The following is a 13,840-nucleotide window of genomic DNA, read 5'->3' as shown; positions in this document are numbered from 1 at the left end:
TGAGACCCGCCGCCCCGCGGCACTGGGCGCGCGGGTGCATCGGCGTCCCGAGAAGCGAGCGAACGGGCCGGAAGCGCAACATCCCTTGGGCCGGTGGCCTGCGGTCGGTGCCACGCGCGACGCCCCTGTCCGGTTGTGCGAGAGTTTGCGCCGCGGCCCCTCCCCCGCCAGAAGGGCGGCGGTGGCTTTTAGAATTTTTTTTTTTTCAATTTGTTGATCGCGTGTGTGCCTTGGGTAGCGGGTTTCTTGAAATAGGGTGGGACCAAAAAAGGAGGAGAAGGTGGCTTTTGCCGTTGGAGTTCTTTTGCTTATATGCACGCCGCGCCCTTCCTGCCGCAGTTGCGAAGGGGTCGGCAGAAGCACAGTGAAGCAAGGAGGGAAGAGTAGGCGGAGTCGGGAGAAGCGGCGGCGGCGGCGGCGTCCCCGCGCTAATAGGTGCTGCGGCGGTTGTCCTTCGCCATGGCGCGTCGGGCGGCGAACCCCTTGTCGGGAACGCCGCAAAAGTAGCCCCCGAGCCGCCGCGTGAAGCGCATTCGGTAGCTGGCGGGGTCGATGATCGTGGGGTCGCGGCCGGCGTGCCCGAGCACCGTGTCGATCCCGGCCTTCACCTTCGACTCCAGCACCTTCGCGCCGGTGTAGGGGTGGAGGTAGTCGATCACGCCGAGCGAAAGCTGGCGGTCCGCCTCGCTGAGTGCGGCGACGAGGGAGTAGTCCATGATGGACGCCGCCGCGAGCAGCTGGACATCGCTCGTCAAGCTGTCCATGAGAAGACTCTTCGCGTCGTTTGTGCAGTAGAAGAAGACCCCTTTTTGCAGCGTGCCGACGAGGTCCTGGTCGAGGAGCACCGACGACCCCTCCACCGCCGTGCGGTTGCGTTGGCTGCCCTTCAGGTCGTACATGACGTCTGCCCGGCGGGCGAAGAAGACGTTTTCCATCAAGGCGTAGTAACGAACCTCGGCCGGCGTTTCCAAAAACCGCCGCGTCCGCTTGACGTGTATTGAAAATACGCCAAAAATTTTAGAGAGCACGCTCCCGGGCGGTGCGGCGGCGACGGCGTCGGCGTCGTGCTCGCCGCGGCGTTCCAGCCGGCCGTACATGTGGGCCATGTGGGAAAAGTAGTGGGGCCCAAACTCGGCAAAGTGCTTCAGCTCCGCCTGCTTGAGCTGCTTCATCAGGAAGCGCTGGTCGAGCGTGATGAAGAAGTCCGATTTCGTCTTCCCTCCCTGCGGCTTAAAGGCGCGGGTGCGGGAGAGCGAAAACATCATCTCCTCCGTGCGGCCTCCGGTGTAGAGGTACTGGAGGGCGGCGAACTGCTCTGGAAACATGACCTCCACCGTCACCGTCGTCGCCCCGGCCTTGTCCCAGGGGAGAATGACGTCCATGGCGTGCTTGAAGGCCGTCTTCGACGCGGGGCCGCGGTTGGCAAGCAGTTCCAAGGCGTCCGCCGCAGAGCGAATAAAGACGGAGGAGGGCTGAAGGCCCGGCGACGGAGAGGGTTCAATGCCGAGCATCACCGCCATGGAGTCCTCAAGAAACACCTGCGTCGCCTCCTCCTCCATCTCGGCGAGGGAGGCGTCCCCGTCGGCGCTGTCGGCCATGACGGCCTCCTGCTCACTCGTCGCGCCCTGCTTGGACGCGGGCGGGGCGAGCGGTAGCGGATCACTCCCCGCGGGGCCCAGCAGACACTCGCGCCGGCCCCCAGGCGACAGGCTCGAGGCCTGCAGCGCCAGCGCCACAAGGGAACTGGGCTCGTTTAGTCGAAGTCCGCTGTTGTCCTGCGGGCAGTACGCCCAGCTGTGGTCTTCAAACGCGGCGAGCTCCACAAGTGGGGGCGGCCGCCCGCTGCGCCGCTCCGCCAGCAGCATCCCATGCTTGTACCACTCCGTGAAGTCCGCCATCAGGTCCGCCAATTCACTGAGGCGCAGAAGCGTCAAGTCCTCGCCTCTCTGTAGGGACGGTATGAGCCGGAGAAGTTCCTCCGCCCGTCGCAGAAGCACAGTGCCCATTTCCGCGTCAAACTCCGCAGCGTCCCCCTGCACCAAACCGCGCCCATGCAGCAGCGAAGCAAAAGGAGGCTTAAGAGTTTTTGTCTGCGGCAGCTGCAAGGGCTGAGGCGGAGGTGAGGGTGGTTTCTGCTGTTGCTGTTGCTGCTGCTGCAGCTGTGCCTGCGCCGCGGTCATGGCTCGGACGGCGGCCGCCATGCTCCCGACGCACCGCAGCAGCTCCTCCTTCTCAGTCGTCAGGTACAGCTCAACGGCGTCAGCGCACGCGGGCATCGTCGCCGGCGGAGTGACAATGTCGTAGACGGTGAGCGGCTCCACCACGATGGTTACCGTCACCTCCCCTCTCGTGCGCGGAAACACGAGGAACGAGATACATACCCCACGGCTCGGGTCGTGGCCACAACCCAGGGAGAAGCAGGCGGAGCCGTAAATCAGAAGCTCCAGAAACGCCCCCCACGAAAGGTTAAGCGTGGGGAGCGAGCAAGCAGCAAGCGGCGGGCCAGCTGAGCCGTTCCCCGTGCCATAAAAGCAGTTTTTGCAGAGGACGTAGCCCTGGACAAGCAACACGTACGCCTCGTCCCCAGCCTTTCCAGTCGAGCGGGACGAGGCCAAGGAATCCGCCAGTGCGGGAGGAAACGACGACCCACTTTGCGCAAAGTCCGTGCGCCGCAGATGGGCATTGTTAAAGTCGGTAGATGTCTTGACCCAAATCCGCTTGTTTCCGTGCACAATGAGCCGCACCGAGTTCCCCTCCTTTGCCCGCTCCGTCAGGAAGTCCAGCAGTGCCTCGTCCCCCTCCTGGTAGAAGGGAAGAACCTCGCGGGACTGGCTCACGCTGTAGTTTGGGTCCGCCGCGCCCCCGCCCCCGCCGCCCTCCTCGCCGGGAAAGCCCCCCACGACGTACTCAAGGAAGACGGTGTTCACAATAATACTGTCCACCAGCAATTCATCGTACTTCTCATTCAGACCCAATAAGTCATGGGGAAACGCCACACCCACGTTCATCGACAGCGTTTCCAGGCGGTCCCCCGCCCGGGGCGCAGCGGCGACAAACTGCATATACGCCGCACACCGGCGGGAGCTCACAGGTGCCGCCGCCTCTCCCCAAGCGGGCGGGGAGACGTCTTCCGCCTCTTCCTCCTCACCGCCGCCACCTTCGTTGCCGTTTGTCACAGTTGCGGGGTGGAGGGCGACTCGGCGCACATCACACCCAAGTCAAACATACAATGCGCCTGGAGGGTAAGGTGATAGGCAGTCGCCACGCAGTTGAGCAAGAGTCGCTTGACGACGGTTAGCCGAGGTGCGTCCGCCCCGCGAAGGAGGACGGTAGAAAACAGCGGCACCTGCGGCGCCTTGAAAATGCACACAGGCTTGTCACCGTGGTGGACGACTTGAAAGCTCTCACATGTCCCAAGCACGGAGTCGTCACGCAGGTCGGCGGCACCGATGTACTGCAAGTCAGTAACGATGCTTGCCTTGCAACAACGTGCAAGTCTTTGCAGGATTGCCTTCCCGGCGTGGAGGATCAGTGTGGCGTCGGTCAGGCGAAGAATTTTATCCTGCAAGTAATGATGCATGTTGCCCCCCACCACAATAACTGAGGGGCGCCAGATGTGGATGCGATGGTACTGCGTGTCTAGGTGGCCCTCATACCCCGCGACGTGCTCCAGGAGGTCGGCCCTGGGATTTAGGGCCGTGCCCACGTCACCGGCCAAGAGAAGTAGGCGCGGGGCCGCCACGAATGTTTTCATGCGTTTGAAGGCAATGTTCTGAACGAAGGCGACCCCGGTGATGATCTCCGTGTCGGCAAACCGGCCACCGGGAATGCAAATAACCTCCACACGCTGGTTAATGCGCTCGTACAGAACCACAGGCAGCTGCGACACCACACGCCAGGATATGTCGCACAGCCCCGCGATCCACTGCACGCGATCCATCCCCGCAGGCTCCCCGCTTGAGGACGCCAAGGCCTCCTCCCGCATAAACAGCCGCGACGCACGTTTAATGAGGTGGTACGAGCACTGTGTTTCAAGCCGCTGCAGGCTGCTTTTGGAAGTAGACTGGGAGAAGACACTGGCAACATGGCCCGGCCCCAGGCGAACGCCCGCACGACGGAAGCTCGCCTTTGGATGCGGCGTGTAGGTGCGGGCCACACTGACGCTCTGTGACTGCTCCGGAGACGCCTTCGTTTGCAGCTTACGTGTTTCTTTGAGCAGCTTAGCAACCGCGTCGGCCAAGCTGTTCCGGCTATACAGTGGGGCGTCCGTCAACCCACATGCTATTTCCTCTTCTCTCGCACCCTCCGGATGCGTCGGCAGGCGCGGATGCCGAGGATGCTGCAGCACGTCGCTCGAGGCGGTGCCGCTCAAGAATGTGACCGGAGAGGCGGCAGCAGACGCCGCCGCCGCGTCTTCGCCCAAAGGACGGGGCAACTCCATCTGCGTGTGTGTCTCCACGGACGTGACATCCGCTGCCGCCGCCGTCGTGGCTGTGCCGTGGCGCGGCTCCCCGCGCCCGCCTCCCCCACGCGTCACCGTCGCCGGCAGCAGAGTCAGCTGCCCTCCTCGCGGCGGCAGCATCCCGCGCCAGCCCCGCCGCCGCCCCATGCCGCGCTCCCGCAGGAGGCGGTCGCACTTGTAGCACAGCTTGGCCAGCGGCTCGCGCTGCAGCCCAACCAGGGAGGAGAGCACGCCCGTGAGGATGTCCCCGAGCCGCGTCGTCGAGGAGGCGATCAGGCACTCGCTGCAGAACACCTGGCCGCAGTTGCGGCAGTGGTGGCGGCGCCGCATGACGTGGAAGCGGGCGTCGCAGCCGCGGCAGCGCACCGCGTAGCGGTCGTCGACCCACAGCGCCTGCCGCAGCGTCACCTCCCCGCCCTGGCCGCCCCAACCTCGTTCCTCCTGCTCCTGCCGCATACCTTCCCTTTTTCCTTTTGTCCTCCTCGCTCCGCCCCTTCAGGCTGTGCCCCACCCCGCACGCCCACACGGCCTTCTGAGGGAAACTCTAACACGCACGCACGCACGCACGCACGGCAGCGGGGGTCAACGGGCGTCCCCTACCGCACCGACGCCTGCGGTGGCCCACGCGAGTCGCTACCTGCGGGCGGAAGGAGCAGACGCGGAAAGAAGGAAGACAAACCGGGTCGCAGCCCACGCCCCCACCCCCCTCAACCCCGCCTGGCGGCACAGGCGGCCGCGGCCTCGCAGGCTTGAATGGAGGGCAAACAAAGTAGCGGTAGCGCCAAACGCACAGAGAAAAAAAAAACGTGAAAAACAAAAAAAAAAGAAACAAAAACAAACAAACAAGGCGACACACACACGCGCCGACCACCGGGGTCACCAAGAACGCATTTCCCCTCTCTCCCTCTCCGCAGCAACCGTGACGAAAAACAAAATAAAAAAAGGGGTAGAACGGAGGGTTCAGCGTCACCGACCGAAGAAAACAACAAAAAAAAACAACAAAAAAATACACACACGACCACAGTGAGTGATTCGAAGTGCCAATATAGGAGAGTTATGCGTATTCGTGTGGAGGGAAGTGGAATTAACAATTCCCCTCTTTCCGCCTCCCCCCGCCTCCTTTTTCACAGTCTCCTCCCCTTCCTCTCGCCTGAAGCGCGCGCAGAACAACAACAGCAATTGCTAAGAGAGCCAACAAAAGCAGAAAGTTCATTTACACGTCTGTGTCTGTATACAAGCACAACCTCCTCTCTCCTGCCGTGCCTCTGCGTGGAGGCACACAGAGTCCGCCACGCGTCCGTATAAACACGCAACAGGCTCACTAAAAGAGCAAGATGAAGTGTATAGTTACATACAACCAGGTACACCAACATGCCGGGGAAGCGGGTTTCCCCCTCCTCCTCCTCCTATTACCTCATTTCTTCTTATATCTACCCTTCCTTCGCTTCCTCGCTTTATCCCCTTCTCCAGCTCCTTTTTTTTAAAAAAACCCATCCACGTTGCTGCAGCTATAGTCATTTCCTATTGTAAAATGGTAGCCTCCGCAACGCAAACTACAAGAAGATTCCTCTTTTTTTGTACGTTTCTTTTTTGTTTTCCTTTTGTAGTAGTAGTAGTAGTATCCGTTTTTTTTTCTTTTTGATCATAAAATATAGTTTTTTTTTTTTACTTTTTTACTCCCGTTTAACTCCGTTTTCAACCAGTTAAATTACACACATTGCCAAATGTGCCACACGCTTAGGCCCTCCTTCTTTGCTTTACTGGCACTATGCCAACGCCTGGGCGACGAGTTCTTTTTCCTCCTCTACATGAACGCTGCCGTAACCGGTGGACGTTGCCGCCGCCGCCGGTCGCCCAATGTAGTCCAGCAACGTCCCAGGTTTCGTGAGGCCGAGGTGGCGCATGAGGCTTTGGAAGCGCGGGCGCATGTACGCCCATGACCCCATGTTTTTAGGCTCCTCCTGCAGCCATGCAAAGTGCACGTTTGGATTGCGGCCGTGGTACTTTTCCAAGACGTCGGCGACCTGCTCCCATGGGAAGGGGGAGAGCTGCTCCACCTTCACCAGCACCACGTCGTCGTGCACGCCGGGGTTTGATTCGCGAAGCTTCTGGCGACGATCATGCACGATGCTCTCAATCTGGCCTGCGCAGAAGAGCACCTTTCGTGGCACGATGTCGCTCTTCTCGGCGGTGTCAATAACCGGCAGGAAGGACGTGCCCTTCTCCATCTCCTTCAGCGAGGACACGTTCGGGGGGCGCAGGCGGGCCTTGGAGAAGAAAAAGGCGAGGGGCTTCACATCCTCCCGTACCACCTGGCGGCGGAGCATATGGAAGTAGTTGGCAGGCGTGCTCGGGTAGCAGACCTGCCAGTTGTACGTTTGAATGCGTGCCTCCATCATGCGTGCGGGAGACGCCTGACGGAAGTTGGCAGGGACCACGTCGGTGTCACTGCTCAGCTGCAGGTAGCGCTCAATGCGGGCAGAGCTGTGCTCCGCCCCGGCGCCGGAGTAGCCGTGCGGAAGCGACAAGACAAGGCTGGATTTCACGTCCCACTTTTCCTCCCCGCTGGAGATGAATTGGTCAATAACCACCTGAGCCCCGTTGGCAAAGTCGCCAAACTGGGCCTCCCACATGCACAGGTTGGAGGGATCCTCCATGTTGTACCCGCACTCAAACCCACAGACCCCAAGCTCGGAAAGGCTGCTGTTGCAGATCGCCACCGGCGCCTGCTTGTCCGAGATGTTGGCCACAGGGGTAAACTTGAAGTTCGTCTCTTGGTCCGTGACCACCGCATGCCGCTGCGTAAAGGTACCGCGTTCCACGTCCTCGCCTGAGAGACGCACACTTACACCCTCGAGCGCCAGCGTACCAAACGCCAATAGCTCCCCTAAGCACCACTCCACGCCGTCACCGGATTCGATCGCCTTCCTTCGCATGGCGTACGTGCGCTGCAGCACGGGGTGCGCCCTCCTCACGGCGGCTGGGATTGTGGTAATGTGCATGCCAACTTTGCGAAGCGTCTCCATCTCCACGCCGGTTTCAACCGCTTTTGGAATGTCCTCCTTTTCCTCCTTTTCCTCTTCCACCACCCACGTGTCGCCCTGATTCTCGGAGGCCAGTTCGAAGTGCGGCAGAATCTTAACAAAGTCCTGGGAGCTTTGCGCGGCATCCATCGCCTGACGCAGCCGTGCGTCGTATTCCTTTTTCTTGGCCTTCACAGTTTCCTCGGTAAGGATACCCTCTGAAACGAGTTTCTTGGCGTAGATGTCCACCAACGTGGGGTGGTTACGGATCGCCCTGTACAGCTGCGGCTGCGTGAAATCAGGAAAATCGGACTCATTGTGGCCATGGCGGCGGTAGCAGACCAGGTCAATGATGATGTCCCTGTGGAAGGTCTGGCGGAAGAGCGACGAAATGCGACCGGCGCGGACGCAGGCCTCCACATCGTCGCCGTTGACGTGCAGCACGGGTGCATTAATTACCCTGGACAGGTCGCTGCAGTAAATACTGCTGCGGCCCTGCGCGGGGTCTGCCGTGAAGCCAATTTGGTTATTCACAATGATGTGGATGGTGCCGCCGACGTTGTAGTTTTCGAGGCCCGCAAGGCCCTGCGTCTCGTAGCAGCAGCCCTGCCCCATGATGGCGGCGTCCCCGTGGATGAGAATAGGCAGCACCTCGGTGCAGTCCGCGTCGTTCATGTACAACTGCCGGGCCCGGGCCTTGCCGACGACGAGCGGGTTCACCGCCTCCAGGTGGGAGGGGTTGGGCAGCAGGTCGAGGTCCATAAATTCACCGCTGCGCAGCCGCACCCGGTTGCGCAGCCCCAAGTGGTACTTCACGTCGCCAACGTAGGGCGCCTTATCCCTCGGCGCCTTGCCCTCGAACTCGCAGAAGATGGCCGTCAGGGGTTTCTGCAGCACGTTCGACAACACATTCAGTCGACCGCGGTGTGCCATGCCGAGCGTGCATGACCGGACGCCGTTGTTGTAGGCCGTCTGAATCATCGCCCGCATCGCTGGAATGAGTGCCTCACCTCCGTCAATGCCGAAGCGCTGCTGGGTGCCGTACTTCAGCTGCAAAAACTGCTCAAACCCGCAGCTGTGCACGACGTCCTCAAAGATGTTCAGCCGGTCACGCCGCTCCAGCGGGATCAGCGTGTTGAGGCTCTCCTGCCGAAACCAGTTGCGCATATCAAAAAATCCGGTGGACATGAACTCAAAGCCAATGCTGCCGCAGTACATGCGTCGCAGCTGCGCCACAATGTCCCTCAGCGTCTCCCCTCTATCGCCGCTCACGAAGGTCGCCTCGAAGTCGCAGCCGAAGGTGACGTAGAACACCTCATCGAGGTCCTCCTCCGTAAAGCCAAAAGTTGACAGGTCCAGGGCGGAGGGGTCAATGGGACACTCGGATGCTCCCTCCACGCCATGAAGCGGGTTTACCTTGGCGAGGTAGTGCCCTTTTCTTTCAAATGCCCGAATCATCCACGAGAGGCCCATGTTTTTAATCCGCTCCCGCTCCGTCAGCGTCTGTGCCGAGGTGGGGCGATGAAAGCTGGGCACAAGTGGCATTTCCAGCGGCCCGCCCTCCAGGTTCTCCAGCACCGGAATCCAGCTCGGCGCCACTAGCGACGGATCCTTCTTGTACATCTGCAGCAGCCCCTCCACGTACTCCTCGTTCTGGGCGTCCAGCAGCTGGTCGAATTTGTTTGGCGTTCGAATTGTCTTGGCGTCCGTGTAGGACCGCGAAAATGCGCTCAGAGGGAGAGCGTGACGCCCCTGGCAGAGAACACGCCGCATCATTGTTGCAGGTTATATATTATATACGTATAAATATATAATATTTGGGCGTGTGCGTATTCTTGAGATCGTCCAGTTTGGTTTGTTGGTTATGTTATTCACAAAGGCAGGAACAACAACAACAACAAGAAAGAAACACAGAAAAGCAAGAAATAATAATAAGAAAAAAGGCTTTTGCTTGCTTTTCTCACACCGAGTTCACCCAGTCCCACTCTTCCGTGTGAGTGTCTTTGTGTGCGTCTGTGTGTGTGTGTGTGTGTGGGTTTGGCGGTAATTCCGTGAGCTCCACGCGTGCTGCAGGGAGGCAACGGGAGTCTGGCTGCACTTCCTATGCCCTAGCGGGTAAAGTGGGCGCGAAACCCAGAGAACTTCTTCACAGCGAGCGGAAGAAGAAGAAGAAGATGATGGCAGCTGCAGAGAGACACATCGGGGAGGAGGCGCCCCGGGAAACGGGGGTGAAGGCAAAAAGAAACACGCAGGCAACGGGAAGCCGCAGTTGGGAAAAAAAAGGGGGAAAAAAGGGGAAAAAAGGGAAGGGCGTGTGTGAGGCGCCCAAAGTTCACGCCGCCTCCCCCCGCGGCGCCAGGCCCAGGGCCTGCAGCAGGTAGTCGTGCAGGGCGTCCTTCGTCCAGCCCACGATGCTCATCTCCAGATCCTCCCCGCCGCCGTCGTCCTCCAGCACGAGGCGCGGCTCGTACGATTTCTGCTCGACAAACCGCACGCGGCTGCCAAACTTGTCCTTGAATCTTTTGTAAAACATGCCAAGCTCACTGCGTGTGTCTTCGATGACGTACGAGATGCCCCGCCGCTCGATGCGGGCGCGGGCGAAGGTGCGCTGCGGCGCCTGCTCCTCGGCGGCGCAGCACGACAGACACTCCTGCCACAGCTCCGCGCTGCCGGTGTGCTCCAGCAGCGGCTGGCAGTAGTTGCACCTCACTTCGGCCCGGCTGAACCCAAGTTGGCGGCACTCCTCCTCGCTGCGGGCGGCAGCGGCGGCGGCGGCGACGGGCCACGGCGCCGCAGCAAACGCCACGGCGACCGCCAGCAAAAGTAGAACATGTTTCATGCTTGCAACCTTCACGACGCAGGGGCAAATCCCCAATATATTTGTATAAACACACGCACCGGCAGTGTGTGCGAGAGAGAGAGAGAGAGCGAGGGAGAAATAGGAATAGGTGGGAAAGAAGAGGAGGAAATACCACACAAGAGACAAGCATGCAACAGCCGCAGTAATGGCGCCAAACCAAAAGCAGCAGGAAGGACAACTAAAACACCGTCACCGCAATCACCACACCCCGAGGACGCCTTCATTCGGCGCCTTCGAAAGAGCATGGCGACTCTGCAGCACCGTCTACTGGACATTCAAGGAAGAAAAGGAGGAAGTGCCTGAACACACACACACACACACAAAGAAAGAGAGAAACAGGGAGAACGGTAAAAAAGAATGTGTCCTTTTTCCCTCGCATCCCTGCCTTTCTATATATATATCTATCACTTTCTCTGCGTATGCGCAGGCACTTCCTCCTCCTCTTTTGTGTGGCTATTTTGCACCACCCGGGCGCGTCTAGCGCCACTTTGTATACATGCGCGTTGCGGCCAAAAGGTTCAAACGCAATGCGGAGGGCAACTGATGGCGGGAATAAGCGCAGTCGCGAAGAAGCAATCGGAGGGACGCCCCTGTGGCTGACCCCTCTCCCCTTCTTCCCCCCCCCTCCCCACACACACAGACACACACACACACACACAAAGAGAGAGAGAAGGCCACGAGCAAGGCAGGTGACAGAAAAACCACACAGTCAAAGTGAACAGGAGACCGTCACACAATACATCTGTATTCCCGCCTTCTCTCCGTTCGCCCTTGGCCCGTGTCTAGCTTCCCGCACACCACGTGCCCCCGCACTGCAGTTAAAGTTTCACTTCAGCCGCACTGCCGGTCTAGCGGGAGATGCCCTGCTTTATCTCGCAGAGGTTTCGCGGCAGCGATGAGGTGCCGTTGAACACGCGGACGAGCTCCTCCAGACTCAGCCGTGGCAGTTCCTTTGGAAACAGTTTCGCACAGAGGGCGTTAAGCTCGGCATCGGGCATGCTGTGCATCTGCAGCCTCTTGCGTATACACATCTTAAATTCGTTTGGCCCAATGACGCTCTCCGTGGAGTAATCCGCCACGGCGCGAAATTCCTTCAGCACAAGCTGCCGGCGCTGGTCGTAGAGCACTAGCAGCTCTGCCGCCCCACGCGCGGCCAGCGCGGTCTCCTCCGCCCGTGCCCGCTTTTCCTCATCAATACGTGGGTCTGCCACAAACACGACCGACTCCTTCTCGGCGCTCTCCTTCTCAATCTCCTCCCATGGGCGGTCGTCGGAGGCGACGGCGTCCCCCTCCGGCATCACGCGCGCCACGAACTCCTCGTAGGAGACGTACGACTCGCCATGCTTGTCAAAGTAGCGCAGGATGCTCAGAATCTCCTGCTCGGAGAGGTCCAGTTGGAGCCGTTGCATAATCTCCAGAAAGACGTCCATCTGGAGCCCGCCTTTATTCGCCTCATCTGCCGCGCGGAAGGCCTCAACGAGCCCAGTCTGCTTGCTTGTGAGCATCGCACGAAGCTTGCGCACGATGCGGTTAATGTTCGAGCGGCTGAACTCCTTGTAGTTTGCCTCCATGTAGTTCAGCGAGCGCTCGTCCGAGGCAAGCACAACAAACGGAAAGCCATTGATATTCAGGTGGGCCCCAACAAAGAAGTCCTGCGCCGTGTAATATTCTCCATCCGGGCGCTTGCAGCGTTGACGCTGCAGGAATCTTCCGCCCACGATGCCGCTGTTTCGCTGCACGGGCTCAAAGATGGAGATGGTGTTATCGGCCGGGTACACTGCCAGGACAAAGCGACGAATCTCATCGTCGTACTTGGCATTGTCAAGACGCATGAGAAATTTAACCACGCCGTCGGCAAACTCGCGCAGGCGATTTTCAGCACGCTTGCGTTCCTGCATTTCCTCCAACTCCTGCGCCGTCTTATCTCGCCTGTAGCAGCCAATGGGCACCGCTGGTGGCTTCTTCCCCCCCGGTATTGGCTCGTAGGCGGTGACGCCGAACTTGCTGCGCAGGTGGCTCCGCGTGAACTCGTCGTAGTCGCAGATGAGCACAAGTCGGCCGTAGAGGTTGAGGACGTTGCCGATGCGAATGTCGTCGTCGGTGTAGTACACCGTGTTTTTGTCCTCCCGGAAGGTGTTGGAGCCCAGCGTCTGCGGGTCAAACTTGCCGTCGCCCGCCGGCTTCGCCACACGCTGCCGACGGAAGTACCGCGGAAACGGGTCACGGCCGCTGTTTGGGAAGTCCTTCTCCACCACGGCGATGCTGCCGTCCGCGAGGAAGTAGTAGAGGGTGAAGAAGTGCTTCACGCCGTGGAGCGCCTCGGTGTCGTCCCAGACACAGTCGCAGCGCAGCACCTCGCCGTCGTGCTCGAGGAACTGCTGCGCCGCCCGCACCTGCTCCGGCAAGAGGGTACAGTTTAGCGGGCTGTCGGCCGCGACAGAGCGCACGTCGTGCGCCCGCGCTATGGGGCGACTACGCTGCAGCGTGAAGGCGTCCATGGGCACCTCCTGCGCCGGCTCGAGCTCCACGCCGCCCTCCTTGAAGAAGTCGCGGGTGAACTTGTCGGCGTCGTACAACTTGTACGTGCGGCCGTAAAAGCTGATTGCCTGCCCCACGCGCAGATCGGCGAAGGTGATGGGCGTGCCGTCGGGCATGGGCACAATGTGGCGCTTGAGCGCCAGGGGGAAGGCAAACCCCGAGTTGTCCGGGCTCTGCTCCGTCACGCTCATGGTGTTGTCCTCCAGGAACACGTTGAGCACAACCTTGCGCAGCCGGTCCCGCTCCACGGCGCTCTCCGGCACCTGCTCCTTCGTGTAGCCGTAGAAGCGCAGCACCCGCCCACTGAGGTCCGCCCCGCCGCCCTGCTGGCGGCTGGCCTCCTCCCACGATGACCCCGTGCCGGTGGCCAGGGCGTCCGCGCCAGCCTTGCAAGCAGTGGACGTCTTCTCCATGTTGCTCCGGGTCATGTCAATCGGCACGCTTTTGGTGGACGTCATCGTGTCGTACTTTTCCCCGTGAATTTGCACGCGGTGGTAGTTGCGTCGCAGCATCTCCTCGCCGCATGTCATGCCAGGCACCATTGGGAGCGCAAACTCCTTCTTCATGGCCTGGGACTGCGTGTACGCCATTCCGCCTCTTTTTCTCGCCCTCACCGTGCAGCTGCGCCACCCCTCGCTCTTTTTTTTTTCTGTATGTCTGTGTGAGCTCTTCTTTTCCTTCCTTCGTTCCCTTTTCGCCCCAAATATCTGCAGCCGCGCCTTGCCTCCCCCGGTCTCCGCTTCCCCCGTTTATGCCTACTCTTTTTTCGTTTTCGTTTTCCTTTTTTTTTCTTCTCGCTTCTTTGCCCGCTTCCCTCTGGCCCTTTTTTTTGTTTTTGTCGTGCGCGTTCACCGGCAGCCCGCACACACTTCCGTCGTACGTCCGCGGCACCCTCGGCCCTCTCTCTCTTTTTTTGCTTTCCGTCTCCGCCCGCCCCGCAGTTGTGGCGAGGGGAAG

At 60.2% G+C, this 13,840-nt stretch overlaps 5 protein-coding genes across 5 annotated transcripts, besides 14 other annotated features; all 5 read right to left on the bottom strand.

The window, feature by feature from the left end:
* Window positions 1-386: 386 nt before the first annotated feature.
* Window positions 387-420: a microsatellite.
* An 8-nt stretch (window positions 421-428) lies between these two features.
* Window positions 429-3,062, bottom strand: Tco025E_04884 (putative phosphatidylinositol (3,5) kinase; the record flags this gene model as incomplete). Its single annotated transcript, XM_029371789.1, has 1 exon — window positions 429-3,062. The coding sequence occupies one exon, from the start codon at window positions 3,060-3,062 to the stop codon at window positions 429-431; it is 2,634 nt and encodes an 877-aa protein (XP_029228103.1).
* A 110-nt stretch (window positions 3,063-3,172) lies between these two features.
* Window positions 3,173-4,918, bottom strand: Tco025E_04883 (putative phosphatidylinositol (3,5) kinase; the record flags this gene model as incomplete). Its single annotated transcript, XM_029371788.1, has 1 exon — window positions 3,173-4,918. The coding sequence occupies one exon, from the start codon at window positions 4,916-4,918 to the stop codon at window positions 3,173-3,175; it is 1,746 nt and encodes a 581-aa protein (XP_029228102.1).
* A 92-nt stretch (window positions 4,919-5,010) lies between these two features.
* Window positions 5,011-5,034: a microsatellite.
* A 223-nt stretch (window positions 5,035-5,257) lies between these two features.
* Window positions 5,258-5,308: a microsatellite.
* Window positions 5,309-5,438: 130 nt separating this feature from the next.
* Window positions 5,439-5,469: a microsatellite.
* A 382-nt stretch (window positions 5,470-5,851) lies between these two features.
* Window positions 5,852-5,870: a microsatellite.
* Window positions 5,871-6,065: 195 nt separating this feature from the next.
* Window positions 6,066-6,083: a microsatellite.
* A 145-nt stretch (window positions 6,084-6,228) lies between these two features.
* On the bottom strand, window positions 6,229-9,261 carry Tco025E_04882 (oxoglutarate dehydrogenase (succinyl-transferring); the record flags this gene model as incomplete). Its single annotated transcript, XM_029371787.1, has 1 exon — window positions 6,229-9,261. The coding sequence occupies one exon, from the start codon at window positions 9,259-9,261 to the stop codon at window positions 6,229-6,231; it is 3,033 nt and encodes a 1,010-aa protein (XP_029228101.1).
* A 10-nt stretch (window positions 9,262-9,271) lies between these two features.
* Window positions 9,272-9,302: a microsatellite.
* A 67-nt stretch (window positions 9,303-9,369) lies between these two features.
* Window positions 9,370-9,389: a microsatellite.
* Window positions 9,390-9,476: 87 nt separating this feature from the next.
* Window positions 9,477-9,525: a microsatellite.
* A 118-nt stretch (window positions 9,526-9,643) lies between these two features.
* Window positions 9,644-9,663: a microsatellite.
* Window positions 9,664-9,817: 154 nt separating this feature from the next.
* On the bottom strand, window positions 9,818-10,324 carry Tco025E_04881 (uncharacterized protein; the record flags this gene model as incomplete). The annotated part of the gene is made up of 1 exon (XM_029371786.1): window positions 9,818-10,324. The coding sequence occupies one exon, from the start codon at window positions 10,322-10,324 to the stop codon at window positions 9,818-9,820; it is 507 nt and encodes a 168-aa protein (XP_029228100.1).
* A 72-nt stretch (window positions 10,325-10,396) lies between these two features.
* Window positions 10,397-10,450: a microsatellite.
* A 198-nt stretch (window positions 10,451-10,648) lies between these two features.
* Window positions 10,649-10,667: a microsatellite.
* Window positions 10,668-10,974: 307 nt separating this feature from the next.
* Window positions 10,975-11,004: a microsatellite.
* A 189-nt stretch (window positions 11,005-11,193) lies between these two features.
* Window positions 11,194-13,473, bottom strand: Tco025E_04880 (uncharacterized protein; the record flags this gene model as incomplete). The annotated part of the gene is made up of 1 exon (XM_029371785.1): window positions 11,194-13,473. One exon carries the CDS (start codon window positions 13,471-13,473, stop codon window positions 11,194-11,196), a length of 2,280 nt encoding a protein of 759 aa, XP_029228099.1.
* A 173-nt stretch (window positions 13,474-13,646) lies between these two features.
* Window positions 13,647-13,687: a sequence feature (A-rich).
* Window positions 13,688-13,840: the final 153 nt, after the last annotated feature.

This window comes from Trypanosoma conorhini (genome assembly GCF_003719485.1).
Source record: "Trypanosoma conorhini strain 025E chromosome Unknown Tco_14.4_contig_00264, whole genome shotgun sequence".
NCBI lineage: Eukaryota > Euglenozoa > Kinetoplastea > Trypanosomatida > Trypanosomatidae > Trypanosoma > Trypanosoma conorhini.
This window is presented reverse-complemented; position numbering and strand designations above follow the sequence as displayed.